The 24840-nt window shown below is 46.7% G+C and overlaps 1 protein-coding gene across 1 annotated transcript; it reads left to right on the top strand.

Annotated features, from left to right (window-relative positions):
* The first annotated feature begins 5464 nt into the window (after positions 1-5464).
* On the top strand, positions 5465-24582 carry EFHC1 (EF-hand domain containing 1). The gene is made up of 11 exons (XM_074864678.1): positions 5465-5527; positions 10852-11073; positions 13198-13485; positions 15323-15472; positions 16882-17074; positions 17381-17601; positions 18408-18548; positions 20461-20674; positions 21305-21452; positions 22308-22524; positions 24450-24582. The coding sequence occupies exons 1-11, from the start codon at positions 5465-5467 to the stop codon at positions 24519-24521; spliced, it is 1929 nt and encodes a 642-aa protein (XP_074720779.1). The 3' UTR covers positions 24522-24582.
* Positions 24583-24840: the final 258 nt, after the last annotated feature.

Raw genomic sequence — 24840 nt, 5'->3', positions numbered from 1 at the left:
TCAGTGGCCCCCAGTCAGTTTTTAATCTACCTCACTGTCTGTTCATCCAGCCCATACATCAACAGCTTGTCTGTGAGGATCTTACAGGAGACTGTCAAAAGCCTTACTGAAGTCAAGGTAGACAATAGCTATTACTGTCCTTTCCTGCCAAGCCAGTAGTTTTATTATAGAAGGTTATCAAGTCAGTCAAGCGTGTCTTCCCCTAGGTGAAGCCATGCTGACTACTCCTGATGACTTTCTTGTCCTTTCTGTGCCTGGAAATGGTTCCCACGATTAGCTGCTTCATCACTATCCCAGGGATCAAGGTGAGGCTGACCTGTCTGTAGTTCCAGGGGTCTTCTTGCCTTTTTTGAAGACATCAGTGGCATTTGCTTTCCTCCAGTCCTCAGGCACTTCTCCCAGTTGCCGTGATCATTCAGATCACTGACACCAGCCCTGCAGTGACATCAGCTCATTCCTTCAGCACTCCTGGGTGCATCCCATGCTTAAATATTCCCTGACCTGATCCTCTTCCACCAAGGTACATTTTCCTTGCTCCAGCCTTTTCCCCTGGCCTCAGGGACCTGGAATTCCTGAAGGTCTTGCTAGTAAAGACAGAGGTGAAGAAGACATTCAGTATGTCAACCTTTTTCCTGTTCTGTGTAACCAGCTCCCACATCTTGCAGAGCAATGGGCCTGCATTTTCCCTAGTCTTCATTTTGTCACCTGTGAATCTATAGAAGCCCTTCTTGTTGTCTTTGACATCCCTGGTCAGATTCAATTGGCTTTCCTAACCTTATCCCTGGATAAGGTTCTGGTATTCCTCCCTGTCCTTGTCCTTGCTTTCACCCTCTGTATGCTTCTTCTGTGTTTGAGTTTTGCCAGGAGCTCCTCGTTTATCCACGCAGGCCAGCTGGCATTTTTGCCCAACTTCTTGCTCATTGGGATGGACCACTCTTCAGCTTGGAGGAGGAGATCCTTGAATATCTGGCAGCTTTTTTGGGCCCCACTCCTCCCCAGGCCTTATCCCATGGGACTCTATGAAGCAGGTAGAGGTCTTTGAAGAGGCCAAAGTCTGCTCTCCTGAAGTCCAGGGTCCTGAGCTTGCTTTTTACCCTCCTCTCTCCCCTCAGGATCCTGAACTCCACCATCTCCTGCTCACTGCAGCCAAGGCTGCCTTTGACCTTCACATCACCACTGAGCCCTTGTTGGTATGATGTCCAGCAAAGCACCTCTCCATGTCGGCTCCTCTATCACTTATAGGAGGAAGTTATCAGCACTGCACTCTAGGAACATCCTGGATTGCTTATGCCCTGCTTGTTATCCATCCAGCAGATACCAGGGTGGCTGAAGTCCCCCATGAGGACCAGGGCCTACAAAGAGACCGCTCCATCTGCCTGCAGAAGACCTCATCCCCTTGTTCTTCCTGGTTAGGGAGCCTACAGCAGACACCCACTACAATGTCACCTGTATTGGTCTTCTCTTTAATCCTTACTCACAAGCTCTCAGTTGGCTCCTCATCCACGCAGAGCTCTATGCACTCCAGCTGTTCTCTCACACAAAGGGCAACTCCCCATCTTCTCAACCTGTCCTTCTTAAAGACCCTCTATCCCTCTGTCACAACTCTTGAGCCACGGGAGCCATCCCACCATGTCCTCCTGATCCCAGCAAGATGGTAGCCCTGCAGCCGCACACAGATCTCTAACTCGCCACACGCCTGCATTACTCTACAGGCACCCCAGCACACCGATTTCCCAGAAAGGCTTTGGGGGATTTCTCCATAATGGTGCCTTCTAGGCACTTCCTTGCTTACATGCAAACACCGGAGGTGACCCCGTTTAAGCGGGGTCGATTGTGTGATCTCTTTCTGTTATATCACTCCAGGCCCTCTGCTCATCGACTCTGACCAGCACTCTGTGACAGGGCTGCTGGTAACGCTCGCCCAAACATCACTAGTTTAAACCCTCTTTACCAAGAGGATCACGTGCGATCATGTACATACCCCGTCCCCCAGCATATACACTTGGCGTGAATTTCAATCCTCTAAAAAATCAGCTCTTTTTCCTTCTACTACCACCACACTAATAATTTTAATTATTATTTCTTGACACAACATGCAGACCAAGGCTTCCGTGCTGTTGGGTTTTTACCCACCAGAGGGCGAGATGTCTTCATCTGTGGCCGCAGAGAGGCCTCCAGTGCCACGAAAGCAGAGCCTTCCACGCTAGCTCCCCAGACAGGCTTAGGAAAAAATGCTCCCGTTCAAGCAGGCGTGCAGCCAACTCTGCAGAGAGATGCATTTCTGAGCGAGGGATCGTCTCAGCCTCCCCATAAGTGACAGGGATTTCACCAGACGAGTTAGGCCAAAGTTTTAAGTTTCCATGAAGTAAAAACTGGAGAGGAATGGGAGAAGATACCAAAACAGAAACCGAGGGCTGTTGTTAACTTTTTTAACTGGGAACAAAAATAGAGACTTGTGGTATGCTGAGAAGAAACTGCTTGGTGATACTGTTTTAGGGAACATATTTAGTACGTGCCCGTTAGTATCTGATATTACACACACATCCTTGATGCATGAAAAGCCAGAAATGGTTATTAGCAAAAGAGGGAACTGGCCTATCCAAAGCACGTGAAGCTAAATGCAAAAAGTAAAAGAGCTTCCAAGTCAGAGGAATGAGGCATTTTGTTTCAGTCATTTCGCATGTCACCAGCCACAGAGGAGAGAATGTGAGAGAAGGTAAAAATTTTTACTTCAAGCACCAGATATTGCAGCAGTGAGTTGCCTCAGAAGATGTTCTTTTACCCAGTGGCAATCTTTATCTGGCCTTATCCTTGCAGCTCTCTGATAACATGGGCTAAGAGGCAGAGTATTAGCAAATAGCTCTAACTGAGATGTTTCTTTCTTCTGTTAAGCAGCTGTTGAAGACAGTCTCAGGGACAAGGTCAGGGGAAGAATACTTCCCAATGTTGCCTGCTGCTCCTGCTGACTTCAGAGAGAGAAGTGGAGCCTTAGCAGCCCTGGAAAAAAAAAAAAGAAAGAACTGAATATGCCCGAAGTTTAAGGCATTAAGCTACCTGCTGTATCTTAAATTCTGCAGCTGTTCCCAGTGATGGCTTATCCTTCATCCTATAGTTCTTTGGTTTGTTCTGGCTGAAGGTAAAACCTATTCTCAATCCAAAACAGTTCCTCTAGCTATGAAGTGATGAGCACTAAACTCGTTCCTTATCAGTATCCTTTCTAACACACCTGTATCAAATATTTGGCCCTTGAGAGCCAATAGATGGGGTGGAAGGAAGGAAAAAATCCAAGCTGGTATTGCTTCATCAGGGTGTCTGTTAGTCAGCAGAACAAACGCTGGATATGATGACAAAGCAGTGTAGAAAGTGGTGTTGGAGAGTGGTCTGATCTCAATCCCTGAATATTTCACAAATTTGTGGATACTCAGGTGGCAAATTTCAGCCTACTGCCAACAAGCCTGGGCTTCTGAGTGTTGTTTAAGAGACCCACTAGTAGTCCTTGGATCCCTCAGACCACAGATGGGGTGTATTAAACACCATCCACTCTCCTTGCACGGGAATTCACCAGTCGGACTTTTTTATTGGTGTGTATTACAGTAGCGTACATACACATAATAGCACAGTCTTTGCTCTAAATTACGTAAGCTTTAAACAGATGAGAGATAGGAAATCTTGATGACGACTTCCTTTTCCCTTTTACAAGTAGACAGTAGGAATGTAGGAGGCTAAAGAAGCTTGTCTTAACCTGGGCGAGTCAGACTTGCCCGTACAGAAGTTGATGTCAAAGATGCTGCTGATTCCAGATGTTCTGAGTTCCACTTTAATTCCGTATTTCCCATTTTCCCACTATCCTGCTTTATGGTCACTATTCCTAAAAGAGTACCAGCTTCTGCTATGGCTTTCCTTAATCTTCCTTTCTTCATTCCCAGCTCCCTTAAAACACCCAGGAGGAATGCACTGGGCCCCCAGTCTTCTGATCCTGTCCGGGCTCACGTTCAGAGCTTAGGATCCTACTTTGTGACCCTGGATAAACCCCCTGGCCTTAGTTCCCCACTCATGCAAAGAGCGAGATAGCAGCACTCCTGCCCCATGGCAAGCTGTGCACAGGGACACTCTGCCACACAGCAGAGTGTTATTGTTAAATAAAAAGTTGCTGTCACTCTCCTAGAGGATGACCCATGGCCCCCAGAGACAAGTTTCCTTTGCTGAGGAAGGCCCTGGTTCTTGCTAAGTTCAGGAAACCTAAATGCTTGGATATCACAGCAGGAGAAATCGGAGTGCTTTGGTGCCAGCACCTGCATCTGAGTCAGCAGTCACATTAGCAGCTTGCTGTCTTTCAGCTCCAGCCTTTTAGCCCTGCTTGGCCTTCAATCTATTATTTTCCTTTCTAAGCTCATCAGACTCATTCTTTTATCTCCCACTGGCTGGCTTTCTTCTCTCTCCCACACCATGCTTAGACAGACAGTCTGGCTGCATTTCTCTCTGCTTGACTTCTATTTACAAAACTCTCAGATCCCGCTGCCTGCCCTTGAATCACAGCCTGGCCTTCTTGTGTACTGTTGATAAAGAGACCAAGGGAAAAACATACAAAAAACTCTTCTCTCTGGCGATTGACTTGGCTCTCTTTTCTCTTGTACGTTTGGGAGTGACTATTGCACAACCACCTTTTCCTAGATGTCCCCCCTGCTGCTTCTTTTCGCTGCTTTCTTCAGAAACAGGTAAAAACTGTTCAAAAGAAAGGAACCGTGTCAGTGCTACATATTACAAAGCGCACTATTTCACAGCTAATATACATACAATATACATCATAAACCAGCTCAATCACTTCTCCCGTTAAAATGTTTTGAGCGCTCCTGGTATGCATTTGGCCCTCCACAGCTACTCCTCTCCCTGGGCACAGCACAGGGCAGGGACAACTCCCAAAAAGCAGCCTGGCTGCCAGAAACCTGTTTTGGAGGCCAAGATTTTTAATAGCAGGGACATAGCCCAGCTGTGCCAAGGGGGTGAGGGTCTGGCAGAGCCAATACTGAGTCTACACTGCGAGATGCTGAAAGGCCCCGGCTGGCTGTGAGGGGGAGGAGGAACATGGCGGCGGCCTGTGTTGGAGTAGGCCGAACCGCGCTCAAACCCGTAAGAAAACGGGATATAATGCTTTCCACAGGTCCCAAGACTGCTTCTTTTTCACACTACGGGGACGAGGCCGCCCTGAGCCCCCTTCCCAGCCTGCCGGGAGGGGGCCCGGCCCCTCCAGCCCCCGCCCCGCGGCTCGGGCCGGCTCCAGGGGCCGCACTCCCGCCCTCCCGTTGCCACGGCAACGCCCTCCCCGTCGCTCACGGCGCAGGCGCGGGAGCCCCTTGGCTCAGTGCGCATGCGCGGCCCCCGCCTGACGAGCCTGCGCACTGGGCGGGCCGGCGGTTGCCATGGAGACGGCGTCGCCGGAGCCGGGGTAGGGAGAGGCTGCACCGCCATGAGCCTGAGGCGGGAGCCGGGACTGCCCTTCCTCCCGGGCTGCGCCTTCAGGGACGCCATGGTGAGCGCAGCCGTCCGGTGAACCCTGCCTCCCGGGGATACCCCGCCTCCGTTCCCCCGGGGCGCCCCCAAGCCCGGTCTGGCCCGGCCTAGCGGGCCCCGCCCCCCGAGAGCCTCCCTGAGAACCGGGCTTCTACCCCCCCCACCTGCTCCAGGGACTCGTCAGTGACTTGTACCCTGTCTGGCTCCGCCGGGGGACCTGGTAACCACTGAAGACACCCCCTGAGAACCTGGTGCTCCCTCAGATCCTCCTCTAACTCCTCAGGAGACCTGTTGCTCCTAAACTCACCTAAACCTCTTACCTCTAAAGTCACCCAATATTCCCCCAGGGGACATGTTACCCCCTAAACCACCCCAAGGGAACCACCTGTTCCCTCAGACCACTCCCTAATTCCCCCCGTGAGGCCTAGTACCTCCCGAATTCACCTAATGTCCCTGAGGGGACTTGGTGTCTTGTGAAGCCATGTCCTGTGAACCTGGTACCCCTCAAACTCAGCAGACACCCTTCAGGGGACCTGGCACCCTGTGAAGTGATCCTCAAGGGACCTGGTGCCCTGTAAACTCATCTCATGCTCCCCAGCAGACCTAGCACCCACTGATCTCTCCCCCAGGGGAGTTGGTATTTCCCAAAGCCAACAAGTATCTGCTGAACTCACTTCTGGGAGACTTGAGCTCTCTGAACCCACCTGGTGTCCCTTGACCCCACCCACAGCTGACGTGGTACTCCCTAAGTTCTCCCAATGACATTGAAAGCCTGTTACCAGGGGACCAGCTATCCCTGAGCCCACCCTCCAGGGGACTTGGTACTCTTAATCTTGTCCCCAGGGAACCCATTGCATCTTGCACCCATCTGATAACCCCCAAAATTGTCCTGATAGCTTTGGAGAGGTAGGTTATCCCAGCCTCATTTGAGACTCCAAAAACTTTATAACTGCAGAACTACTATCTGCAAACTCACCCCATGGGCATCCAGTACCCCTGAATCCATCCAATAGTTCCCCTGCCAGTTCATGTGATACCCCAAGGGAAGGAGTATCCCCAAACTCACTTTACAGTCTTGAAACCTGATTCCCCCAGGGAAAACTACTGTTTCTCTGAACTATCTCAGTTTTCCCAAAGGGATGTGTTCTGAACCTACTGCTCATTCTGATACTGCCCTGAACCAGGACCCATAAACTCACCTGATAGCCCCTCAACTGACTTGATATACTCAGGAGAACCAACACTGTCCAAACCTCAAGCAGTCCTCTACCAGGAATTAATCCCCCACACCATCCCAGTACAGTTATGTCCTGGACCCACCCACCCCCCTCAGAGGGACAGATACATCCCGAAGTCACCAATCTCCTGGGCAGTCAATACCCTCCTGATACCCTCTTCTCCAAAGCTCTGATACTTCCACAAATGCTCACCCGGTATTGCCTGGAGAACCAAATCCTTGATAGTCCACAGGGAACTAATGGTCTGGAGTGTGAGAACCTGATAATCTTCAGAGAAGTGGTATCTCTCCATGGAACTGATACCACCACAGCCTCCAGGCCCATCCCAAGGAAGTGAGACCCTCTCAGCTGCTGCCAGGTTCCTTGGAAGAAGTAGTTTCATCCTCATCCTCTGCACTTGAATTGACACCTAAATGAGGAAGCAACCTCTCCTTTTCCTCATTCCCAATGGCCCATGCACTAAGGATCTGATAACCCCAAATCATCCCAACATCCTCTTGAGGAAGCAGTACCACGGATGAGAAGTGATACTCCCTGAGTTCCTTCCAGTACTGTTTCAGGGCAGCTGACTGCTCTGACCTTCCTTCTCCTTGGGGAACTAATTGAGTCTTGACACCATTGCTCAACTTCAACTCAATGCTATGAATGTCAGTTTGAGAAACCAATATCCTGACTGTTTCCCGCAGAAGCAATGCTCCCAGACTTTTGTAGGGAACATTTTATATTGTTCCTATTTATTAAGCTCCTTACAGTTCCCTGGAGCTTAATATCCTTAAGAACAGGCTCCTCCATTTCCATAAGGCTCCATATTCTGAGTGAGGCCCCTTCTTGCCCCTATTCCCTCACAATACATCCAAGTTGTCTGGTCATCAGGAGAATAGGGCCTCAGTATGCTCTGGTATTCCAGAATAAGGAACCTCATGTACTTTTATGTTAACGTTTGTCATGGAACATGCTGTACTGAAAAAAAAAAAAGAGACTTATCTTGGGACAGTACTCCTTGTCCTTGATATTCCCACTGAAAACTGACACCTCCGGAATAAGCACTTCCATGTCTTCCTGATATGTTCCCTAGATTGTGCTCTACAGAAGAGAGAACCTCCTAACCAATCCAGGCTATCTTTTGGCGAATCCTCAGGTGATGGTGAGCCCCACTGCGGGTCAGCCAATCTGCTCTTCCCATGTCACTCACAGAGGCTCTTTACTTCATGGGACACAGACCTCATGCCCATTTGATCTTCCGATGGGAATGCTAATTATCCCAAAGGAGGAAAACTTCCCTTCCATCTCCTGCCACCGCAATGCTCCTGATAATTCCAGAGGACACCACAGTATTTCTGAGGTATCCTTGTAATAGAAATTTCTATAACTCTTGATTATGCCTCAGATGGAGTGGGGTGGAACCTCTAAAGGATCTTAACAACACTGAAGGGATCGAGTGCTCCCGTAGGAAGTTGTCCTATGTTTCTTAGACCGGTGGTGGTACTGTCACTACTATCTGTTTGATAGATGTGCTCTTGACAAGGACCGTGTCATGATGGGCTTTGGTAAACCCAATCCAGATGATTCTGGGTGCTTTTGTGGGAACCCAGTTTTCTCTTGTTTTCCTAAATAGGACCCTCTCTTTTCTTTATTCTGCTTATGTGTGGATTGGGGCTACCCAAGGATAAATTGTCACTGTACCAGTCTTAATGGTGCCTTCCAATGTGAAAAGTCAAACTATTTGCTAAGTCAGTGATGACTGAGTTCTTCAACAGAAGTGGAGTCATTTACTCGTAATGACTCCCTTCAATCATGCAGTAACAAAGGCTATCTCAGAATTATTCTCAGCTTAATATTATTTCCTCAATATAATTTATAACGTCTTGGAAATCTACAATGCAGATTTCTGCCCCAGCAAAATATTATTTCCTCTATCAGTATAATCCTGCCTGCTTTAGTCATGTGACTGCTTCTACTGACCTCAGCAGCGCTATGTGTATGTAAGAAACACCCACAGGACTTAGCAGAGGAGATCATTATTTTAGAGTAACTTGAAGTATTGAACTATTGGTAATGTTTTAAGGAGATCTGGACTCCAGACATGGCTTTGTAGTGTTCCTCAGGGTGAGCCCTAGTGAGTGCTATCAACTCACTTTGCCTCAATTTTCCAGTCTCTAAAGTGGGCTTCCCCGTACTTGTTTTCCATGTGAATGCTGAGAAGCGCTGAAGAAAACCTCTGTGTTCAAAGAAGATAATATTGTTATTGCTTAGTGCTCATGGGACAGAAGAACAGGCACTGGGAGGGGGAACGGCATTTGTAGGAAGCATTATAGACTCGGTAAAAGGACTTCATTCAGTGGAATTCCTTCAGATACGGGCTGGCAGTAACTGAGATTAGGAGTTTACATTCTGGGTTTTCCCTTTTAAATTTACATTAGTCACCTGATACTGTGAGATGTTATCTGGCATCCATGCTCACTTGGGAGAGCCTATCAACTCTGGGATGTGAATTTGAGAGGTGTTTTCTTTAGGCAGCTGTGGGCCCTTAAAAGCCTGTGCACTTCTCAAACACCGATATTGCCCAATTTAAAGACAAACTTCCTGGTTTTGCTTGAATATTTTTCCCACAGCTTTCTCTTGGTATTTATTTAACAGAAGAAAATAGCAGTTCTGTGGCAGGCCTAATGTTTGTAAGATGTTCTGTTAACATTTCTTCAGTAGACTCTCTTGTTTTCACCTGAACCTGTTTTCCTGACTGCTCTGTCCACAGCAAGTTCCGTAGTACCAGTTTAAAGAGAAAACAGGCGACTATGTGAAATTCAAGTGGGGCCTTGAAGGTATAAATAAGATTAGAGGTTTACCCATGAGGGAGTGAGGGAGGGGGTGGAGAAGAAATGGTTCACATGCCTGAGGTTGGACTGATTGCAAGTCTGGGTCTGGAAAAGGAGCTGAAGCTTGTTCCTTCAATGCTGGAAATGCACACAATTCCATTTTACTTGGCAAAAGTCAAGGTAAAGTCAGGGGTTTTATTATCAGGGACTCACAATTTCTTCTGCTTTCTCTGGAGCATTAAGTGCTGACAGCCCAGTGGGACCAGCCAGGCACGTGTTATTTCAAATGCTTTCAGGATTGCAGGTGAGGTACCAGGTGTGGTGGACTGTACAGCAAGTCAAGGAGTCTGGTGTCACTCAAGTCCGATCCTAATCATCACTAGTGAAGAACAGGACTGGAATGACAGAGATCAGGCCCTATTCACAGCTCTGACATTTTTTTGTTGTGTGTCTTAAGCAAGACAGGGACCTTCCTGTGCCATCTGGATAATTATTTAGCTTGAAGAAGGGCTCAGTAGCTGGCATGAGACAGGTGAAAGGCTCTGAGAAGCTCAAAACCAAGATTAAACCAACAAAGCAAGAAATTACAGGTGAATCCTATAGCCAACATTATACAGTGCTCACAGAGATAGAATTCTTCTCGTTTTACACTGTGGTTGTGGTTATTTCATGTGTGACCCTTGCATGGGCTGTGGAAAGGGATGGTGAAACAGCTGATGTGCTTTGGTACGTTTCATAATTGCAGCTCTATGAGCATGACACACCTTGGTTTAGCCCAGTGAAGAAAATCCTGTGAATATCATCCCCAGGAGAGAGTTAACAAAACAAATAATGATGGAAAACACAGAGGGTGCACGAGGTGTAATAGTCAAGGGAGCACTGTAAGGCAATAACAGAGTGAGGTCCCGTGGTGCTCTGTGCTGTCATAACACAGAGTAGGGAACAAAGAGTTTGTGAGAGAAATACTAGGGCAGATAAAGTGCTGTCACCCCATTCTAGGTACTGAGAATGGTGGCAATAAGGAAATCAAGTGATTTAAGCTCTTGGGGAGTCTGTGCCAGTACTAGGATTTGAGTTCACTCTGATGCTTTGTTCCTCCAGCCACTTACTGTTTTTTCAGCCTTCTTGATCTAAGTGTAAAATCTGATTGTAAAGAACTGCTGCAGTAGGTTATCCTAAAATGCTGGGGGAGGCATTCTGAATTTTACACTCTTTCACTGGTTTTCTGTGCTTTTGGTAGCTGTATCTACTAGGTGCATGTAGTATTTTAACAGCTGGATTTCCTTCCACAGAAAACATCTTTTCATCGGTCCCAGACACTGGGCTACAAAAATGGATTTGCCTTTTCTCGGCTGCCAACAGTGGGGATCGGTGGGGAGCGACTCTATGTGAATCAGCTTTCTCAGGCTGAATTAGATGAATTATCCAACCAGAGACCCACACTGACCTATGGGCCAGCCAAGCGGGCTCCACCTTCAGGCTTCATTCCAGCACACGTGGCTTTTGACAAAAAGGTATAAAGAAGCTTATTCCAGGAATATTGCTGGCCAAGTTCGGAGACATAAACAGTCAGCTCCAGGGTTCATGGGACAGTGTACAGCAGTTTTCAGATGCCATAGCCCTTAGTCAGAGACAGCTGAACCCCAGACTGAAAGAAGCTTTCTTTACTTGGGAGGAGGATTATAATACATAAACGATGTAAGACATTCCCCACAAGTTATGCTAGAGCATTTCCAGCAGGCGTTGGAAAAGAAGTTTGATTAACTCTGAAAAGCTTCAGTTTATAACCCTGTAAATCCTGTAAACCACAACTTGGCCTTCTGTGTTTCCAAAACTATATTGAGAGTGTAACTGAGCTTAAACTATAAAAGACAGTCTGCAACGGGGACCCTGTTAGACTGTTTAACTGTGGTCTATCTATTTATGCTTGTCACCACAGCGTGTTACAGCTTGTACTGCTCCATCAGTACCTCCTGCGCTACATCTTGGTGATCGTATTGGACCAGGAGGCAGATGTGTGTCTGCTTGGAGCAGTCCTGAGCTGACCCGTGATTTTCAGTGTGCCAGTGGCCCAGACTTGCAAGCTGGCGAGCGCAGCCGCGGCCATGGACAGAGCTGTCACTGCGGAGCGTGCAAGGCTTGGCAGACCTGAGCCTGTGCAGGGGTTTGCACGCTGCCAGGCAGGCCTGGAAAGGCCAGTCTGCAGCCAAGCCTCAGCCCGTCTGTGAGACAGGCTGGGGAACAGATGTGCTGTGTTAATTACTGAGGCTATTCCTTCAGAGTAATGTAGATGTTGCTGTTTCATCTGTTCAACACTTCTCTGCCCCTTTATTCAAGCCAGAGCAGCAGCAGGGGCTCCAGCGCTGCTGGGGGAAGTCACGATCCCTTTTGAAACACTTTTGCTGTCTGGTAGGAACTTGCTGGCTTTATCATCACTTAATTACCCAGGCCTCTGGGCTGATGTAGGCTGGGTATGCAAGGCCTGATTGGCCACCTACATCCTCTTAGGGGCACTGAATGATCTTGGAGGAAATATTCCTCATACTTCTGCCAAGCACAGGAACTGTGATTCACTGGCTGATTTGTCTCCTTGCTTCTCCAGCACAGATTAGCTTTTGCTATTCACACCTTGAGTATTGTGTCCAGTTTTGGGCACCTCAATACGAGAGAGATCTCGAGGTTCTGGAGTGAGTGCAGAGGAGGGCAAGGAAGCTGGGGAAGGGCCTGGAGAATAAATCCTGTGAGGAGCGATGGAAGGAGCTGGGACTGTTCAGTGTGAGGAGGAGAAGGCTGAGGGGAGACCTCATCACTCTCTACAGCTCCCTGAAAGGACATTGTAGAGAGGTTGGTGCTGGTCTCTTCTCCCAGGGAATTAGTGACAGAACAAGAGGGAACGGCTTTGAACTGCAACAGGGGAGGTTCAGACTGGACATGAGGAGAAAATTTTTCAGAGAAAGAGTGGTCAGACAGTGGAATAGGCTGCCCAGGGAGGGGGTGGAGTCCCCATCCCTGGGTGTGTTTAAGGGCTGTTTGGATGAGCTGTTGGGGGATGTGGTGTAGGGGAGAACTTTGTAGAGTAGGGCTGATGGTTGGACTCGATGATCCCAAGGGTCTTTTCCAACCTGAATGATTCTGTGTGATTCTGTATGTGATTCTGTGTGTGATTCTGTGTGTGCTGAATAGATGTGACTTTAGATGACCCATGCAGATTTTAAAATCCACAGATGTGGATGAACTCTTTACCAAAATCTCCTAAAAGCTTCCCTAATCAGGGTCTGCAAAGCTGACAATAGTAAAGAAAGTCATGTATGTCAGAAAACAAGATTACTGGCAGTAACCAAGCACCTGGCAGTAGCTGAAATAGCGGGTGATGAAGGAGGAGTAGGGAAAAGGCTGTAGTTTTTATACCTGTTTTGTGTACCAAGCTTGAAAAGGCAGGTCTTGATGAAAACTCTCATGATACCTCTGCCACCAGTCACAGATTAGGCTGCAGTTGGCTTTGATGATCTTATAGGTTACAATCCAGTAATTTTGCACTGCCAGAGCAAATTACAAATAAATTATTGGTATTGATAGACTAATCAGGGTGTTCAGACTGTTTCTTTCTCTCTCTCTTTGTTATATTGCCCCTTTGGCAGATTTTGAAGTTTGATGCCTATTTCCAGGAAGATGTTCCTCTCTCCGCAGAAGAGCATTACCGGATCCGCCAAGTGGGTATCTATTACTACTTGGAAGATGACAGCATGTCTGTCATAGAGCCCGTTGTGCAGAACTCTGGTCTTCCTCAAGGCAAACTTATCAGACGCCACCGGGTGCCCAAGAATGACCAGGGGGAACATTACCACTGGAAGGATCTGAATCGGGGCATGAACATCACCATGTACGGCAGGACGTACCGCATAGTCGACTGTGACCCTTTCACACAGGTGTGTTGCTTGTATAGAGGGCACTGACACAGGGAATCCTGGAATTACAGATGGACAGACCTGTTAGAATCCAGTAGTTTGCATCTGTAGCTTTTACAATAAGGTTGTTTGCAATCTTTCATTTTGCTTTTTGTGGAGAATTCTCTCTTCGGATCAATGGGAAGTTCAAGGTATATTTGCTGAGGGCACGTTAATTGCTCAGTATTTTTGCCACATGGCTGCCCCATCCTTTGTCCTCAGAAATGCTCCTTATAGTACAAACTCTAAGCCTATTTCTGTATGAACAGAATTGACCTAAGCTCGTTTCTATGTGTACACCAGTTTAACTGCTTAGAGTCCAGATGAAACCTTGTGCATATGTAAGAGGGAAATTACTGATCCTGACTCTTTTCTGACTTAATACTCCTCTGTTAAGAATAGGGGAAGGAATGCCCTCAGTAACTGCACCCAGCTACAGCCAAGCCAGAAGAGCAGTCATGATCTGTGGGTTGAGAATCGTGGTATGAACTGACCTTTCTAAGAGAGCTTACTCATTGCCTGCTTTTCTATTTCTGGCTATTTCTGTACCAGTAAATGAGATAATTACAATCCAATAACAAGTTACAACAAATACCAGTATACTGGTATCCTCTTAGATTGTCCCCTGTATAATCTCAGCCCTGGACAACTACTATTCTTCTAAGCAAATCCCAGGAGCAGTCCAGGAGTTAGAATGTTCCAGGAACCATTCCCAAGAGGTGAGTTACGTGCAGCCAACCTCTCCTGGAGGCTGAGAGAGTTTAGATGCAGGCCTTGCCAATTGGCCTCAGTTCCCAGGGATGTTCCCAAACATGTATAATATATTGGTATATATGTGGCTGTTGAGAACATGTGGGGCCAGCTCTGCTGGAGCTGGATGACTGTTAAAGTCAGTTCACATCAAATGAAGAGCTGATCCTCATGTTAGTGTTGGTTGGTTAATGGAAAACAAGAAATGAGCTACGTGGGTCTACATCTCAAGGCCACTAGTCTATTTATCATTAACTGGCATCCTCCAGACCAGAAAATAGTGAGTCTGACAGTGTGAACCTGCCTTGTGAGTCTTCAGGGTGATCTCACGTGACTGTTGGAGATGTTTGCATGGCTGCTTCCTGGGCTGAATGTTTTCACGGGCCATTTCCCAAGGCCAAAAAGGGAAGAAATCCATTGACTTCAGTGTTTGTTTTGGGTGACTGATGTGAGTGCACAAGTAATAACCTAGCGTTTGTTGATGCATCTGAGGTAAGCAAAAAATCCCTTTATAAACAAGCAGATTTCCCTCTTTCTGTGGGAAAAGTACTCTTCCTGAAAGATGGAATGAAACTGCCACTCTGGCATATATCCTCATGACCTGAAGGGCCTTGGTGGGCCTAGTGTGGGTAGCACTAACTTCCACTGTCTGACACATTGGGGAGCCCTAGATCTCTTGCAAATTCAGACTGACTACATCCGTGGTTATGCACTAATTTAATCTTTTTCATTTCCACAAAAGAGACCAACTGACAGTTATCCTCCATTTAAAACCCTACGGCCAAGAGAAACTGTGCTCAAGTAAAATCTGAGTTAGGATGTTGAGGACAGGACTGCCCTGATTAATTAAAAAGCAAACAAAGCTAAGAAGCAGCTTAAACAGAAACATATTGGTCATCTTCTATTGTATTTTCTATTGCAATAGAACTAATATTCCTGCAGCCTGGTGGTCTGTGAGGGAAGAACTCGCAGTATTCTGACAACACTTATCTCAGCCCTTCTGTAATCTCTAATTACCTCTTACCTTCAGAACTCACGGCAGCATTAATACCTCAGATGACCTTTCTAGGTGTTCCTGGAGAGCCAAGGACTTGAACTGAACCCTCCAGAGAAAATGGTTTTTGATCCTTACACAGAACTGCGTCGGATGCCTGTGCGCAAGTACATCACACCCTCAGACTTCGACCAGCTCAAACAGTTTCTGACTTACGACAAGCAGGTGAGAGAGCTGGTAGTGATTACCCACATTACAGACTAGATGTGTTATTGAAACACGAGTCTTGTGAGTGTCTGCAACCTTACTCATTCTAAAAAATCTCAGTCTGCTGAATAGACTCCAGATTTGCTCCTTTCTTCGCTTTGGTGAGAAACAAAACCTTTTATGTTTTTGCTGAGCTTTGTGCCTTGTAAACTCCTTCTCTTTGGATTGCAGAGCCTACGCTCTAGATCCTCCATTTCTCTCTTGCTTTCTGTTAGGATGAGATAAGCCACCTGCCTTGGGAAGTTAGCAGCCAGATGCAGTTCTATTATGAACAGACTTGCTGCATCCACTCCTCTCTTCCCGAAACATTGATGCCAGGTGCCAGAGTGGACAATTTCAGACAAAAAAAAATGCCACTTGCTCTGACTGAATTCTCCCTGTGCACACAGTTGACTAACACTCTCCTCCCTGCTCCTCTGGATCTTCTTTTCATCTAGCAACAATGTAAGAAACCCTATAGACTACATCTATGCTAGAAAATAAAACAGGGCCAGGACACCACCTGAGTTCTGCATATTGTTCCTGGCCAGCTATAAATCAAACAGTTCTTGGCCAGGAACTTTGTTAGCAGAGGCCAGGATCCTATCCAGTTGCCATTTTGGATATGGTTACCCTGTTTTGGGGGGAGCTGTGTGTTTTGCTGTGTGGATGCAAGCTGGGCTATACCTGTCATTTTACTGCCAGTTTAACTTTAGTAACTCAAGTCTGCACTGGGCCAACTCTGCCTGCAATGGCCATTGGGCAGGAGCTGTACCTTGGGAAGGTACAAACTGAGGAGTTTGATTTCTGTGGCATTAAAAGATGGTATTTCCACTAGGCAGAGTGCGATGGGATGTGCAGTGAATGCAGCCTCCTCAGGACTGCTGAGTGTATTCCCCTCAGTCTTCCTCAGCATGAGAGTAGTAAAGAATTGGCCATGAAACCTCCAGGAGGTGTAAGAGTCAAAACAAGATTCTGTCTTGCTGTATTAAGTTTCATTATAAAAATCACTCCCTTAAGATTACTTCCCTACTCATTTCTGGACAATTATTTTCTGCTGCTTTTTAATCACTTCCCCCCCCATTTCTCCTCATGCTTCCTGAACTAAATTTCTTGTCTTAGCATAAACTGTTCTCTTTCATTTGCTTCTGTCAAGGTAAGCCAGGCCTGTCCAGCTCTCCAGGCCTCTGCTGCCCTTCCCACTGCTGCCTCAGCAGCCCATTCATCCCAGTACCCACAGTACAAGGGCTTGGTTCTTCTGTACCTGACAGAGAAGATTGATGAGATGCCTCCAATCACCCAACCCATTTCAACCCACTTCATTTGGACAAAGCATTAGTAATTCTCACTCACATTTGTCTTCTCTGCCTCTTTTTTTTCCACCCCAGGTCCTTCGTTTCTACGCCACGTGGGATGACACTAACAGCATCTTTGGTGAGAATAGGCCTTACGTCATCCATTTCTACTTGGCAGATGACACAGTGGAGGTTCGGGAAGTCTACAGGCAAAATGATGGTAGAGACCCATTCCCAATACTGATAAAACGCCAACGCTTGCCCAAAACCTTTGCGGACAAGAAAAGTAAGTTTAGATTGGTCAGCACATCTGTGCTAAAGTGCCTTGGTGGGTAGACACATGTGTGGCAGCTGTGTCAGAGAGAGTCTGGAGAATTTTTGCTGAGAATACTCCAAGTGTCATCAGTTTTTGGCCAAAGAAAAGTTCTTTAAATACTCACTAAATTCTATACCTTTTAGGAAACAGTGGCAGGACAGCAGTACCAACAGCTCCCTGGAGCTATTTATACAGCTTGCTTTTGTATCCCTTTCGCTAGGAAATGTTAACATCTACCTGACTGAATTGTTTTTCCTTTTACTCCCTTGTCCTTAGAGACCTTCCCAAGCTGTGTGCTGGAGATCTCTGATCAGGAGGTACTTGAGTGGTTCACAGCTAAAGATTTTGCTGTTGGCAAAACTATCACCCTCCTTGGACGCACCTTCTTCATCTATGACTGTGATGAGTTCACACGGAACTTCTATCGTGACAAATTTGGCATTACAGACTTCCAGCCAGTGGAAATAAAGAAGAAATCACTTGAGGAAGTTCCACGGGTACTGCAAACAATTTCTCAAAGGAAGGGAGGGAAGGAAGCAGTTGGTGTAAGATCTTATAGTAAAGTATAGGCTCAGCTTAGTGAGAACATATAGTAAACCAGTTCAGCTTAAAGAAAAGAGCAAGTAATTTGAAAAAGACAAGGCAAGAAGGGTCATAATTGATTTAAAAATGAAAATCCTCTGAAACTGTTGATTTCTAATACTGTAAAGTACAAAGCACTTGCTAATAGTGATAGAAAGAACTCTGGTTATGTCTATACTAGAAAATCAAACAGTGTCAAGGTTTGGTTTTGGCTGGGAAGCCAACTGGCACAGTCTGGCTGCACTCATACTACTAAACTCTCCCTCACTCTCCAAAACAACATTGCCAAGTCCAAACTGCCTACCGGGGACAGTCACAGCCCTTGTCACCTCCCCGACTGAGCCTAGGAGTCATTTGGAGTGCTAACTGTTCTAGACTACAAACGTGATGGGGGTTAGGTTAACACTCTAACCATATAGATGATTGAGTTCCTGTGCACAGGAAGGTTTAGTTATTAGTATAGTCATAGTCTCTTTATTCAGAGAAATTACCTGGCTTTCTGAATTTCAGATTTTCTTAATTCTCTTAAATATTTTCTGTAAGTAAGGGGTCCAACACATGGCCAAGCTGGTAGCATCTCTACTGGGCAGGATGTCACAGCTATTGCTACCTGGTGACAGAAGATTTCTTTCCAAACAGATGGTTTCTGATAAGCTGTCCTGCAAATGTTGCCTTGTTCTTAGTTTCAGCTGTTTATGCTTGATATCTCCTCTGGATGCAGGTAATTCCTCCCTATAATGGTTTTGGTGTCCTTGAAGACTCTCTTCAGAACTGCTTTTCTCTGTTTCCAAAGCCTCCCCGGAAAGATATAATTAAGATGCTAGAGAATGACCACAAGGTGCTGCGATACCAGGTGGCCCTGGTAAGTGCTTTCCTTGATAGTATAAGGCCAGCTTGTGTTGTAGAGTCAGAAGGATGGGAGGAACAGCCTGCTTGGACAAGGCTGTTAGCAAATTCTCCTCTGTGCTGGTGGGAAAAGAGGCTTCCCCAAGCTAACACTAGTCCCCCCTTAGGGGATACCATTGGGTTACGTGTATTTGCTGTGACAATTAGTGGCATGCAAAGGTAGAAAAAAACAAGGCCAGAAAGTACAAAACAGACATGCTACAAAACCACAGCCATTTATGGAATAACTCCCACTGACATCAGCACGTGACAGATGGCCCTGACTGAAACAGCACTGCAACTGGGCACTGTGCCTCTGCCTGCCTTCAACCGCTGCCACAAGCGTGAGCTTCTGTCTCTCTGCTGCTGGCTCTCAGCACCCGTCCTTCTCCAGGCCAGTCCTGGCCACAGCAGCCAACAAGGGGCTGTGCTAGCGGAGCAGCCAAGGGCCAGCGCAGAAGCCAGGGAGTCCGCAGTGACGGTGCTTTCCACCCACGACAGCAGCGTTAGGGCCCTGGCCTTTGTGCCAGCTTTACAGTTGGTTTATGCAAGGAGCCTCTGGCACATCCAGCAGTAGCAATGGCATTTCCTGTGCTGCCTGGTGCTTGCCTTCTCCAAACACTCAGGGTGAGTAAGGGCTGATTTCTTTTCCCTATTGTGCAGGAGCTCCTAAAGGTCACAGCTGACGAGTTCAGAGCCACTTAATTTTAAACTAAGCAAGTAAACCTACCGGTGTGTCAGGGGAGTGTCTTCCTGTGACTAAGAGCTGGAAGCAGAACCAACCTCTCTCAGGCACTCATTAGTAAGAGCAGCCCTGCGGAGAAGGACTTGGGGGTATTAGTGGATGGAAAACAGACTATGAGCCAGCAATGTGCACTCACAGCCCAGAAAGCCAACTGTGTCCTGGGCTGCATCCAGAGCAGTGTGGCCAGCAGGTCGAGGGAGGGGATTCTCCCCCTCTGCTCCGCTCTCAGAGACCCCCCCTGCAGTGCTGTGTCCAGCTCTGGGGGCACCAACATCAGAAGGACACGAACCTGCTCAAGCGGGGCCAGAGGAGGCCACAAAGATGCTCAGGAGGCTGGAGCAGCTCCCCTGTGAGGACAGGCTGAGAGAGTTGGGGGTGTTCAGCTGGAGAAGAGAAGGCTCCGGGGAGACCTTAGAGCTGCCTCCCAGGACTGAAAGGGGCTACAGGAAAGATGGGGAGGGACTTTTTATCAGGGGATGTAGGGATAGGATGAGGGGTAATGGCTTTGAACTGAAAGAGGGTAGATTTAGATTAGATGTAAGGAAGAAATTCTTCCCTGTGAGGGTGGTGAGGCCCTGGCACAGGTTGCCCAGAGAAGCTGTGGCTGCCCCCTCCCTGGCAGGGTTCAAGGCCAGGTTGGACGGGGCATTGGGCAACCTGGGCTAGTGGAAGGTGTCCCTGCCCATGGCAGGGGTTTGGAACTGGATGATCTTTCAGGTCCTTTCCAACTCAAACCATTTTATGATTCTATGGTTCTAATGAAAAATAGAACTTTAATATTACTGAATTTTACAGCCAGTCTCTCTCTGTGATGAATCATTCCATATGGGATATTCCTTTCTCTTGGATTACTCAGTCTGCAGAAACACTGAATATGTCACTGGAGCCCAGATTCTGCTTCTGTTAGCCTGACTAGAGCAAGTAACCTTTGAAATATAGATATTTAATGCTTTCTAGGGCTTTGTTATGCTATGACAGCATATCTGTAGCTTTTGGCCTACATCAAGTGCTTTGTTTAGTCAGCTATAGAAAAAGCTATGAGCTGTGGGTGTTTATGAATGGGTTACTAGCTACTCTCTAAGCACCCCAGGAAAGAAAAACCTGGTTGAAATATTCTTTTCCAAAGCCGCTACCTTTCCTCTAGGAATCACCAAATCCTGAGGACAGAAAGCGTCGTTTCATCCTTTCTTATTTCCTCTCCAATGACACGATCAGCATCTATGAACCCCCAGTCCGTAACTCTGGCATCATTGGGGGCAAATACTTAGGAAAGACCAGAGTTGCCAAACCAGGCTCTACTACAGAGAATCCCACATACTATGAGCCTTCTGACCTCACCATCGGTTCTACAATTGAAGGTAAAATTTGATAATACTTTCTGAGCATTGGTTTTCAGTGCCTGCTCTGATTATGTTATTTATTGCATGGACAGTGCATATACCTTCCTTCACTTGAAAGATCTGTTCCTTCTGCTTCTCATCTCATTTGAGTTTTTTGATCACCAGCTGGTGTACACTGATACAACTCTGTTGCTGTCAGTGTTTGGACCTTTGACATAATTAGGAAAAGAGCTCTGTTCTCCATACTATGTGTTCAGTTTACATTTTGGGACCTGCCAGGATTCCCAGAGTTAAAGCTATGCCAGATGACTACCAGCAGCAAAGGCCATAAATCTATCCTATAAGGAAAATAAATGTAATATGAAATGTATATGTAAAATGAAATATTTAGAAACACACCAGTGCTAATGGGGGAGTCATTGTAGGCCCAAGCATGGGGCCTTTGCTCTCAGCAGCTGCTTTTCTTGCAGTAAAACTCCCTTTGAGTCAGTGAAACTATTCTCACTTCAAGGACTGAAACAAATAGCAAAGCTCGCTCAAACCCGAGCCCAGCCACAAGAGAGGAACCATGCTCTCTTCTGGATGATGAAGTGACTTACCCATGCTGAAAGGCAAGTAACACTGCTTTCTTTAATGCCTCTTCCCCAGTGTTTGGCCACAGGTTTGTTATCACTGACGCTGATGAATATGTGCTTAATTATATGGAGAGCAATGCAGAGAGTTTCCCTGCTGCAACACTGCAGTCCCTGAGGGATCATTTTCACCCACGGCAGGTGGTAAAGGAGACTGCCAACAGGTAGGCTTCAAAGGATGGCGTTGTGGAGCTAAAGGAGACTCAGGGTTGACAACTACGGGGATTTCCAGCAGCCTCCATGGGCTTCAGCTTGCTGTCTGATGGCTGCCCAGCTGATTATTCAGCTCCAAGAGCCTGTGTCTGCACACATACAGAGGGGGTCAAGTGTGTACAATATAATATCGCAGCTGCTGCTGACCCAAAACCCTTGTGGGACAGCTCTGGCTCAGCAGCAGGGATACTTTCAGCTAAATGGACACAGTCATCTTTTCCCAAAAGGCAGCAGTTAACTGTAACAGCTGCTGCTAACAGTATCTGCATGAGCCACTAGATGCTTGCAGGCTCAGTGGATGGTTGGTGGAGTCTTTTTTTTTCATTTGCTTGGGCTGTGCTTATCAGCCCATCAGAGCCTAGACCACATCCTCTTTTATATCTGTCTGGACCCATTTTGGGTGACACAGTAACAACCCTATTACCTCACAACACACTTTGGAGTCTGTTAGTAACATGGTAGTTCAGGGGCTCTGCTTGAAACTAGAGTTGCATACACGTCCTGGGACCGTATGGAGCACACAAAGAAATGCTTCTTGTCTCAGAGCACTTGCAGACAAAAGGTGCATGGGGGAAATGTCCTACAAAAGGAAAATAGTTTATCTAATGCTCCAAGACAGAGACTGAGCTTCATCTCCAAGTCCAAGCTGAGATGAGCTTGCCATAAAGACCAAGCACCCCAGAAGCCTGCTGTGTATTCAGAAATAGAGTCTGGCCAGCCATGGTGGGCAGCCAGCACACAAATGTCACAGTAAGGCTGCCAGAAGTAGCTTTGACATGAAGTCCCATTCTTCATTTCTTCTACAGTGACATCCCCACGCTTCGGACCAGCAAGCAGGAACTGGATGAATTAATTGTGCAGGTTCAGGAAGAGCTGAACCTCCATAAGAACTTGAACAAGAAGAACATTCAAGAGGCGTTTCTTCGGTGCGACAAGGATGGCTCTGGCACCCTGGACAAAGCAAAATTTTTAGCCCTTTGCGACAGCTTGGGTGTGCCGACCAACATCATTCTTCTTAACAAGGTCAGAAGGAAGGGGTGCTGTGCGTATTGAATTCCCCTCCTATAGCCAGGCGAGATCAACAGCTACTCTACCCTACAAAGGGGAACAGCTTCAAGAAAAGGGCAAGAGAGTCCCAATTTGGAAAGGCCTCTGAGCTGTTGGACTGAGCCTGTGTCCTAAAGGAGGAGATAATTGCTATCCTCTAAGTAAAGGGAAGATATATTACCCAGGTTGTCCCCCAGATTAGATGTTTGGCTGCTCTGTTATATGAAGCCTGAAAATGCCCACTGCCTCAGATCTGAGATGAGCAGAAGAGGTTGTATGTCATGATAGAGATCAGGCATAGGCTACTGCAGAGCTACTGAGTGTCTGTCATGACTTAAGAACACCTGGGCTCGAGTAGAGATGACACTGAGGTGCTTAGGGAATGAGCCTTAGGAAAGCTTAGACGCATTCTGGGTTTAACAGCAACTGAATTGAAGATTTGAGAACTAAGTGTTGTACCAACAAAAAAAAGAAGAAATTAAAATCATAACCACTTGATTAACACAACTAAAACAGAGGCTTGCTGGGCACTGTGAGCAACAGCACATGGAGATCACAGTCTGCACAGCAGAAAATGGGAGGGGAAACTGAAGAGAGAAATTAAAGCAGTGGGGATGGAGGATCCTTTCAAGAATATGACTGGCAAGGATGCTTTCTTAGCTTTCTTAGCATAATGTGATATGCGGTAGATTGGTGGCCAGTAAAGGCAGACTCAGAGTTTAAAGAAATCTAGAAACCAGAGGGATTATTTCCCTTACTAAAAAAAAAAAAAAATCTTCTAAACCAACCGTGAGCATTATAGGATGGTTAGAAAGGTGCACGGGCAGGGTATTTATGTCTCTGAATGTGCAGTGAATAAAGGCACCCAGGGCTTTGCTGTACTAGAGTTCATTGGAGACCACTCTGCCCTGAGGAATTTACAATGTGGTAAGAGTCCTTCCTGCTTCCACTCCAAGAATGGGAGATGAAGCGTCATGCCCAAAAGCATGTGAAGAACCTGAGACAACAGAGGCTAAACCCCCGTTTGAATCCCCATCTAGGACCTATACACTAAAAGTAGGACCTATACACTAAAAGCATCCCTCTTCTCTCTTCAAATGTTAATATGGGTGTGCCCAGAGCCCTCTGAAGTGTGGCGGTGCTATAAATTAAACATATGGCAGACAGTTAACGACTGTCTGGATTGGAGAGGAGCACAGCTGTCAGTCACACAACAGCAATCCCAGTAAATCTGTCTCCAGGCGACAAAAGGAAGAAGAATCCTTTCAAGGAACTGTGATATTAGACCTTTTCCATCTCCCTGGGTGTCAGAAGGAGATTAGTTATGCAATTAAAGAAACAAAAGCCCTCTTTCTTCTCCTTAAGCACACAGAGGCTATAGCTCTGTAATACAATGCAGGGTCAGGCACGGATACCAGAACTGGCTCATTAGTAGGGCTGTCGCTGAGCTGAATTATCTTGTGTCTCCACTTTATGCCATGTGCACACACCAAAGCGACACCAGCGAACAGTAACTGTTAGATATGCTGCCCCCATCCCACATTTGGCACGGATTTCTATGGGGTTTCTGAAAGATTTGCTGTGGCCTATATCGGTCTGTGGCCATGCTTTATTTTTTTGTGGATCTGTTGCCACTGTGGGCATACTCAGAAGGCAATCAGGGTTAAACTCAAACACTTTAACTCTTCTTCTTGCATAGATTAGTGTCATCTATAAGCATTCAAGGTTACCTGTGATTCAGGATTACTAAGGTGGTAGACTTTTCCACACAGGGGAGTAATATCTGCTTTGTCACACAAGGAGCACCTCTGGGCACTTTCCCCTAAAGAAACAAATTTGCAGCTTCTTCCAGCTCTTTACGGTGTTTGTTGTGTTGTTGTTTGTTTTTTTTTTTTTCCCAGCTGATTGACCTATGTTCTTGTGGAGAAAACAAGATAAGCTACCATGACTTCCTTCGAGCCTTCCCCTCGTGATCATTGCCCAGAAGCTGAAGCCCACGATCAGCAATAAAATTCTTAGCTGGCTTGACTTTAAGACATTGTGCTTTAAAAAGGATGCTCTAGTCTTCATCTTTGCTTCACTCGCTGTCCTCACAAGAGCCAGCTAATTTTACCCTCACTTTGTTAATTTTTTTTCCTTCCTAACCTCTCCCTGCCCTTTTAGCCACCACCAAACTCAACCTCACTGGATATTCAAACTCAAATGCTGGATATTGAAATGAAACTCACAGAAGAAAAAACTTTGGAGAACCAAAGCCAGGTTCTCCTGTTGATCTCTCAACTTTTTAATGCA

Source organism: Strix uralensis, chromosome 3 (genome assembly GCF_047716275.1).
Source record: "Strix uralensis isolate ZFMK-TIS-50842 chromosome 3, bStrUra1, whole genome shotgun sequence".
Taxonomy (NCBI): domain Eukaryota; kingdom Metazoa; phylum Chordata; class Aves; order Strigiformes; family Strigidae; genus Strix; species Strix uralensis.
This window is presented reverse-complemented; position numbering and strand designations above follow the sequence as displayed.

Coding starts and splice junctions, on each gene's coding strand:
- EFHC1 (XM_074864678.1), top strand. CDS start 5,465: ATGAGCCTGAGGCGGGAGCCGGGACTGCCCTTCCTCCCGGGCTGCGCC. Junction 17,075..17,380: donor AACCTTTGCGGACAAGAAAA/GTAAGTTTAGAT, acceptor CCTTGTCCTTAG/AGACCTTCCCAAGCTGTGTG. Junction 22,525..24,449: donor ACATCATTCTTCTTAACAAG/GTCAGAAGGAAG, acceptor TTTTTTTCCCAG/CTGATTGACCTATGTTCTTG.